We start from the raw sequence: 8,779 nt of genomic DNA on the forward strand, positions 1-8,779 counted from the left end.
TTTCCACTCACCGCTAATGCTGCTGCCTACAAATGGTGTCCCCACAGTCTTGGGAGGCACCAGTCGTTCATGCTATCTGTAGGTACCTGCTAATGTGCCAAGCTTATAAAGTCAATTGTGTTGGAAAGGGTATAAAGCAATCTTCCTCCTCATCAACAGAATGGTTAGAAAGGAACTTCATGTAAGAATGATCCGAACCACTGGTAAAATGTCTCTTGTCAGAGGAGCAGCATGCCTCTGGCTGGAATTTTGATCCATCTAGATCAGTGATTCTAAACGTTCTCCTCATTAGACCTGAGGCATCCCTCAAACAATGCCAACTCTTTGTTTTATTTCCTTTTTGTGACTACAGAAAAAGAATAGAGCAAGTTACAAGGAACTCAGAAAGACCATGACAGGTCAGAATGTTTTTGACCTGTTATGGATTCCTATTAACTCTCGGTTTATCTTGTGAATCGCGTTTCTACACCAGCCGTGCCAATGCACTGCAGTCCCCCTGAAAGGCTCTCAAAGCACCTCAGAGTGCCTAGATGGTCTAAGCAGCCATGTCTTGGAAGCAGAAGTTTTTTTGGTTTACTGTAAGGCTCCATCCAATGCCAGCAGAAGGCTGCCTAAGACTGGTCCAAACATCCAGCAGCTGGTCCTCCCTTCCTTTCCAGGGGATCTTCCGATATTCAAGTCAGGGCTTGCCCTAAGAATATTGTGAGCACAGAGCCCTTCTCAGTTCCACATTCTTCACAAGTACACACACACAGTTATGCTGAGTCTAGAAGGTTGTGCTGCCAAGGTTATGCTGAGTCTAGGAGGCTGGAGGGAGCTTTGGATTTATTATTATAATAATTATTGCTGTTGTTATTATCAAAGCCCCTGAAAAAAGTATATGTCTTCAGATTAAGGAGATTGTTTATCTGTGTGCAACAGGGACAAGAGTGTAAGAAGCAGCAGAAACCAATGGTGTTCTGAGCTCAGCTACGAAGAGTTTTGTTCTTTGGGAGTTCTAGTGGCACATGTATCCGCTTCTGAACCATGTGTTTACAGCATTACTCAAGAGTCACTGCAGGGCGCTGACAGAAGTGACATTTGTTGTACAATTGGCCCCCCTGAAAGCACTCTACAGCCATGCCCTGACAGAAGTGCACGGCTGCAGAGCTCCTTAAAAGTGCCCGACGATGTGACAAATTAGCCCTCATCTAATGAGGGTTCAGATGAAGGAGCTCCAATGTGCTCGCCTTCATTCACTTCAGTTCCTGCATGCAATTGGGGCTGGGTTGCATGAGCCCACCCCCAGACTCTGTTGCTGTTTGCAGGATGGGATGGGAGAGAAGGGAGAGGAGGGAGCTCTGGGCTGGGGTTTGCCCAACTTGAACCAGAAGTGAGGGCATGGATTGGAGCCACCCCTGCCTCATAGTCCCTCCCCCATTCCCCTCCAGCTTAAGCTGGGCAAATCCCAGACCGGAGTCCTCTCCCTTCCTTTCTCCCCCTCTCAACCTACAGAGAGCACCAGAGCTGGGAGGAGGCTTGAGGCTAGGGGAGAGAAGCTGCAGGCAGGCAGCTCCTCCCCTAAATCAGCTCCAAAGTGCAGCTCTATTCTCCCACCCCCACTGGACCAAACAGGGAATGCCTGGGGGGTTGGTGTCAACCTGATTCATGGGGCTTTATGTGAAGCACCAGGAGTCAGAGCAGGGAGCAGCCCAACAATCTTGCCAAAGTTACTTCATAGCCTACTGTGGCTACATAACCACCAGCTATGCAGCACCTGCCAAAATGAACAGGTTACAGGTTTACAACTAAAAAGGGAACGATCCATTTTTCTGCAACCTGCAGTTAACGTTTGGGACTTGTTGCCACAGGAGGTGGTGGAGCCTGGTAGCAGAGACAGGTTCAAAAAGGGGCTAGATGCATTTGTGGGTGCATGGCTGGGCAATTAGGTACACACTGACTGACTGTGGGTGACAGATCTATTCGTGGCTATCGAACAGAAAGGCTGGAGGGTTTCCTGTGGCATGTCTAGCCCAAGTGATGGATGCTAGAGAGGGGGCTGAAGAGGGGGAGGGTGTCAGACACCTGGTCCCTAGGTCGAATCAGACCCACACAGGGCACGATGCACCCGTGGCTGTACCCTGCCTGTGGACCCTGTCCCCCCAGCACACCTGAGCTAGTGCCAGCTTGGGCCCCATGCCCAGATCCCAGAGCAGCTAGAGCAGTGTCTGCCCGGGGAACAGCTTTGCAGGTCTTAAATATTACCATATTGGAAGCTTGACATTATCACACTGAAAAAACATGCAAATTAGGCTTATTTACTTTATAATGCTCCCTGTAGGTGTGAGTGTCGGAGGGCACTTCGGTACCCTGCTCCTAGAGAGTTTTGAACTTAAGGGGGAAGGTGTATCGCAGGGCACTTCAGTGGCCTGCTTCTACAAAGAGGTACAGGTGCTGGTTGCCGGGGCAACCGCAGTTGGTCAGCTGACCGGAAGGGGGCAGGGCCTGACCTATATAAATGATGTAGGCTGAGGCTAAGGAGTCAGTTCTGTGCTAGCAGCTGAGGAAGAGGGAACTCTGCTGAAGTAAGCAGAGTAGAGAACCTGATGGCCTGAGCAGCTTCTGCTTGAGGATACTGGGTGGAGGAAGCCTTGGTAGGGATTTTTGAATGATGGTTAGCCAGATGGCTTAGAGTTTGTGTTGTAGCCCAGGAGCTTGAGTTTTCTGGTTAGTGTTTTGTAAGACCGGAGGACTGGGTGAGGCTATTAGGGGTTGGAGGAGGCCTCATAGGGGCTCCATGGTAGTGTGGGGACCCTGGTGCCAGAGAAGGCACAATGTTCAGGGGTGCACTGACCCCAGCCCTGAGAGAGGGCGCAGAGGATTGGGAGCCAGGTAAGGCTGAGGTTGCCTGAGCCCCACAGGAACTTGTAGACCCAAGGAGGGGATTTGGAGGCCAGGCACAGCTACGGCCACCTGAGCCCCAATTGTGAGAGGCCCCAGAGTGGGCGCAGGTGAGAAGCCCCAGAAGGCGCTTGCTTAAGACTCAAGGAGGGGATTCAGGGGCCAGGCACGGCTATGGTCACCTGAGCCCCAACTGTGAGAGGCCCCAGTGCGGGCACAGCCATGAGAGAGGCCAGGGAGCGTCCACAGGAGGGTGCAGGCAATTGACACAGGCCCAGGGAACCCGTGAGGGCACAGGCAATTGCACGATGAACCAGGGGGTGCCTGTAAGGGCACAGCAAGGGAGTGACCATACATCTGGTACATCTGCGAGGCTTGGGGCATGGTATAGGTGTGGTAGGAGCCACGCACAGCCCATAAGGCTGGGGTGCACCAAGTCAGTCATTACAGAACAGGGGCCAGGATACACCACAGCACCGTGTCCAAAGGGACAAAAAGGCAGCCTCCCTTATAAAATACCTAACATCAACGACGTGCCAGGCGAGGACGAGGGTGCTACCAAGGACGCACGACCAGCCCGGCGGCCGCCCGCTTACTGCACACCAACAAGCGCCTATGCCCTGCGCTTGCGGACAACATGCTGCCGCGACCGCTCGCAACGGCGGGTGGGCGTAAGCTGACGCCGGGGTGGTGAAATCCAAGCCCCGCGCATGCGCACAACATACAGCCGCCTGCTCAGCCAGTCAGTCACGTGTCGGCCGGGTAGTGTTGATCGAGTCTCCGTTCTTTGGGGACGCCTGCGTCATGACGTCACAACCCGGAAGATGCTAGAGCTTGCGATCCCTCCAGCGACCACGAGGGGACTGAGTTTGCACCCCACAGTCCCAGTCCCAGACCCGGCCCGGCCATGCTGTTCCGCTTCGGGGTGGTGGTGCCGGCGCGGATGACTGAGGGTGGCGTGGCGCTGCTGGTGGCCGGCTCGCGGCCGGAGCTGGGCCAGTGGGACCCCCAGCGCGCGGTGCCCATGAAGCTGGCGCGCCCCACAGCGCCGCGGCCCGCCCAGGAGCCGGCGCTGTGGCTGGCGGGGGCGGCGCTGCCAGACCACGAGGCCGCCGCCCTCTTCTGGTATAAGTTCCTGCAGCGGCAAGGCGGTGACGTCACCTGGGAAGGTAAGGGCGGGGCGGCTGCGACGGCCCGCCTTTCCCGTTGTGATGTACGTGCTGCGTCACGGGCGGGGCGGGGTGGCTCCCCATGGCGGTTAAACGGCCCCGCCTCTGGTACCGAATGCCGGGACGGGGCATCTCCCGCCCCAGAGCAAGAAGGGGCAGCGTTTGCTTCGCCCCTCCCCCAAATATACCTTCGCCCGTGTACATTTACATATATTTGCATATACATTAATTTGCGTGTATGCAAATGAAGTGTCACCTGGCACGTCGCTGGTTGCCCCGTCCCCCCACCATTGCTGACCTCATCCCTGGGAGCTGGAGGCTCCCTTCTGCCCTCACCTAGTACATTTACATATACATGAATATGCACAGTGCAAATGAGGTGCAACTTGGTAGGTGGCTTGTTGGCTCTGCCCCCATTGACGATGTCGCTGTGGAACTTGGGCTGCCCTGGGAGGAGGCTATGAGGAGGTCTCACCTTGCTCAGTCTTCCTCCAGGTCCCCCCCCCATGAGGGCAGGTGAGCCACACGGTACCCCTCCGCCTGCCTCAGCTGGAGGTGTCCAGCTGGCCCCTTCCTTTGTGCACAGTGGGGCTCTGGCACCCACTGAGCAGGTGGAAGCCAAGAGGGGCAGGGAGGACCTTCAGCCCAGCGAGCACTGCACCCATCATCCACCCTGGGCTCATGCCAAAGCCGTGCCCTGTGCAGGTGTGCAGTCAGGTGTCATGCAACTGCAGCTTCCCCCACCAGCACAGTCTGCTGCATCTCGGGTGAGCTGCATCACCAGGAGCATCAAGCCTGGCTCTGACATCGTTCTCTTGCCAGTCTAAATTAGATATGTTTGCCTTTCTCCTTCCCCACTTCATGCTAGTGCTAGGTGTGATCAATCTGTGGCTCGGGAGCCACGAATGGCAGGAATAATAGCAGGGGGTGGCATGTAGCAGATTGGAGCGGAGAGGCAGCATAGAGTTAGGGAGCAGAAAGCGGAGTGGCTGATCAGGCAGGAAACATGGGGCAGGGAGCAGAAAGCAGAGCAGCGGATCCAGTAGGGAGCACAGCACAGAGAAGAGGAAGCGCAGCAGTAAATTTAGTAAAGGAAGGGAATCAGAGTGGCACAGGAGGGCATGGGGCTAATTTGTGGTATGCCTGCTAATAAAGTTGGCCCTCACTGCACAAAGCCATCAAGTGTTGCATAGTATTTGTCATGTTAATTGGGCTATTTCACTGAATATCACTGTAGTATCTTGTACAGAGGAGAGAATGGGTATCCTGACATTTGCTGAACCAACGAAAAATCGAATTGATCTTTTTCTCAGCAATAGGCACTATAGATAGTGGAGGGAGCAAAGTTCGACTTAAGAATCCAACTCTTTTAATAAGGAGCATCCATTCATTTTTTAGATTAAAAACTTTTTTGCATTTTACATTTTTTAAGTAGTTCCTTAAAAGTTGAATCTTTACACAGAGGAACTGGGACAACACAGCTGCACTTCGCACATTTGGAGGGATACGTACAAAATCTCAGGAGTTACTTGCACCTGCTTGAGGAAAACAAGTTGCCATAATTGCATGTAAAAGAAAGCAAAATAAATACACTGAGGAAAGAAAATAGTTCATTACCATTCAGTCTTTGAGAGTGACATTTGTTTGTGATGTAAATAAGATGTGCCACTGATTCAGTTCCTTGCATTTAACAACTAAATTACACAGCATGCTCTACCTGTGTTGACAATATCTTTGTTTTGCAGAAGTCCTGGAAAAATTAATTTATGAAATCAAAATATCTCACTCATCCAAAGGATCAGTAGTAGGTGCCAAGTTCAGTATAATACTTTGCTAGGTTCTTCTGCATGTATCATAGGTAGACTTTCACTATAAGTTTACACATTTTATAGCAAGAAATAAAGCTGCGTGTTTTGAGCTGGCTTTGGTGTCAGTCTGAAGTTATTGCCCCAGGTCTTGTACAAGAAAGGGAAAGCTGTGGAAGCGTGGGCAATTTTAATAGCAGATATACTGACAGTGGTTGACTTGCTCCTTGTAGGAGCAGTGCTCATGCAAGTGTTACAATTTTGAAGCTGAGTTATTTCAGTCAAAAATAAAAAGGCTGGTTTATCTAGAGCAGTGGTTCTAAACCTTATTATTTATACTTGAGGTATCCCAAATGGATTCCAGGCATCCTTTCGAAAATGCCACAGCTCTTTGTTTTCATTTGCTTTTTGACTTCAGAAAAATAATAGAGCAATTCTTTTATTGAAAGAACCCAGAAAGACTGCTAAAGGGCAGAATATTTTTAGTGCTATGGATTCCTATTTGAAATCTCTTAAGTTTATCATGTGAGTCATGTTTTCCTACCTAACAGTGTACCCTGCAGCACCCTTGAAAGGATCTCAAGTCAATCTGGTTCAGAATCACTGATCCGAAGTGAGCAATCCTCTTTTCAGTTGTGTTACTGAATCTCATGAAAAGTTGAAGGATGATTTAGTCACAGTGAGGCAGACCTGTGTCCATTGGAAAATACATCTCTCTCCTCATTCTTCTGTGATAGGCTTGAGCCAATTTAGGTAGAGATCCTGTAGCCATTTGGGCCTAGTGGAGTATATAGAGGAGCACAGTTAAAGTTTCATGCATCTGACATGCAAGTTTTTTTTCTTCTTTTAATTAGTAGATCAGAAAAAAATACTCAAAATCCTTTCTACACCGTATCAAGGAAAATGATGTCCAGAAATTTTAGGACTTAAGATCTTAACAATTTGGGTAGCTGGGAACAGAGAAAAAGATGAAAAAGTGTCTGACTTGGATGACTACTATAAAAGATCAATCATAGGCTGATGTTCCTCAGTTTGCTTTCCATCTTCAGAGCCAAGCAGAAAGTGCTGGCTGATGAATACCATTAGAAACCGATAGTGGATACATTCATACAGATTGGTCTTAAAGGTACAAAATGGGACATACTCAATATACCACCCATTAAACACGTATTTGTATGCAAAATATATAAAGATACTGTAGCTTATCCTTAGATGCTTGTTTAATGGGTGGTATACTGAGTATGTTCTAGCCTGTACTTTTAAGAAAAAAATTGTGAAAGATAAATTGTCTTGTGTTTGATGGTCAGTACTTCCTATGTTTAACTGAAAATGCTCTTGGACAAACAATATAACCCAGTTGTGAAAACATCAGATATTCTGAAGGCATAGTCACAGTGAGAAATGTGATTTGATATTGGGGAGCTCAGAATTATAGAAGCTGAGGCACTTCACTGTAATCTGCCAGACTCCTGTCTGATTATGTTAAATTGGACACAGCATGGCTATAATACTGAATTGTTAAAGGCAGCTGCTTTAGATAAGAAAACTATTTTAACATACTTTTAAATTGCTTATATTTGTTAAATAATACATTTAACAATCTTGACAGTAACCACAAATATTATGTGTATAATACTTTTTTACCTAGTTGCACTGTATTGCAAACTCAGACTTACCTAATAACCACAACATTGTTTTGGGATGAATTGGTGTTTGAGAAAATTTAGGCAGAGAGTGTGATTCTCTAGTCACAGAAACAAGTAAGCATTAAAGTCAGGCATCAGGATCTGCTTGCTTTTCCTTAGAACAGAAATCTTCATGTGCATTGTGATCCAAATAAGGTCACTGACTTTATTTTTATTCTGATCTCACTTGAAAGATTCTTAACTCTCTATAGTCAGACATTTCTGCTGACCTACTTCTGACGTGATATCTATGGAAGACTTGGTAGATAACAGCAAATAATTTGGGAAGTATTTTCTATTTAAAATATATAACTTTCCAATGACTGCATCCTGTATGTCTCCCTACATTCTGCTTTTTCACCTTTGTATCAAATCATAAAAACTGGGATTGTACCTTCTTTTCAGTTTACAAAATGCTATCATGTGGTTTGCTACCATAATTGACAGAGTTTTAATTTCCTGGCTTATGTTTAGATTCTTAGTCCAACATCATAGCAATGTAGGATGCCTATCTTACTTTCCCTCACTGAATTTCAGTTTATTTTTAAACCATAGAGAATATATAGGGTTTGCATTCTACATAAAGAAAATTTAAAATTTTTGTTTCTCTGCACTTAGGAGACTTTTGAACTTCAAGGCATACAATTGTAATTGTCTCCTGGAAATACCATGCTGCTGCAGAGTAGTTCTTGTTAATTTTTTTAAAAGAGAAAGTATGCTTCAAGAAGTTGAAGATTGTATTTTAAAATGCTGATTCCATTTTACTTAAGTTGTGTTTGTGTCACACAACCATTAGATTAACATAGTTTGGTAGGCTTTGCCTGTGGCATGGCAAAGAGCAGTGCAGGTCAGTGTGTCTACATGTGCAATTAATGCAAAGCAATAAAGTCCAGAGCTTATTGCTCCTGGGTGCGCTGTTTGAATGTGCGCCGGGACTATGGCATGCTGAGCTGGGTCGGAGCAGCTCCAGATGGCAGGAGGCCGTGGGGGTCAGCATGCCAGCCCAAAGCTGCTCTCTCCCTGGTCAGTGTGCTGTGGAGGGGCTGGCTGGGGCATGGGGGTGCTCCAGGTATGGAGCTAGCTGGCAGGCAGCCCCTGTACTGAAGCATACCATAGCCAGCTGTACCAAGTACTACCAGGTTGCAGAGTTAGAGATATATAGCCATGTAGATATATAATGATGGAGATATTCAGAGCTGGAGATATTCAGACTGGTAGATATACAGAGCTGCAGATATAT

At 47.9% G+C, this 8,779-nt stretch overlaps 1 protein-coding gene across 1 annotated transcript in view; it reads left to right on the forward strand.

Annotated features, from left to right (window-relative positions):
• The first annotated feature begins 3,547 nt into the window (after nt 1–3,547).
• EPM2A (EPM2A, laforin glucan phosphatase) overlaps nt 3,548–8,779 on the forward strand; it is an 84,874-nt gene continuing 79,642 nt past the window's right edge. The window contains exon 1 of the mRNA XM_019527487.1: nt 3,548–4,049. Coding sequence (XP_019383032.1) covers nt 3,788–4,049 — 262 coding nt within the window. The 5' untranslated portion in view covers nt 3,548–3,787. The remainder of the gene's footprint in view (nt 4,050–8,779) is intronic.

The sequence above is a fragment of the Gavialis gangeticus genome, unplaced genomic scaffold (assembly GCF_001723915.1).
Source record: "Gavialis gangeticus isolate Ggan-Ray unplaced genomic scaffold, GavGan_comp1, whole genome shotgun sequence".
Taxonomy (NCBI): Eukaryota; Metazoa; Chordata; order Crocodylia; family Gavialidae; genus Gavialis; species Gavialis gangeticus.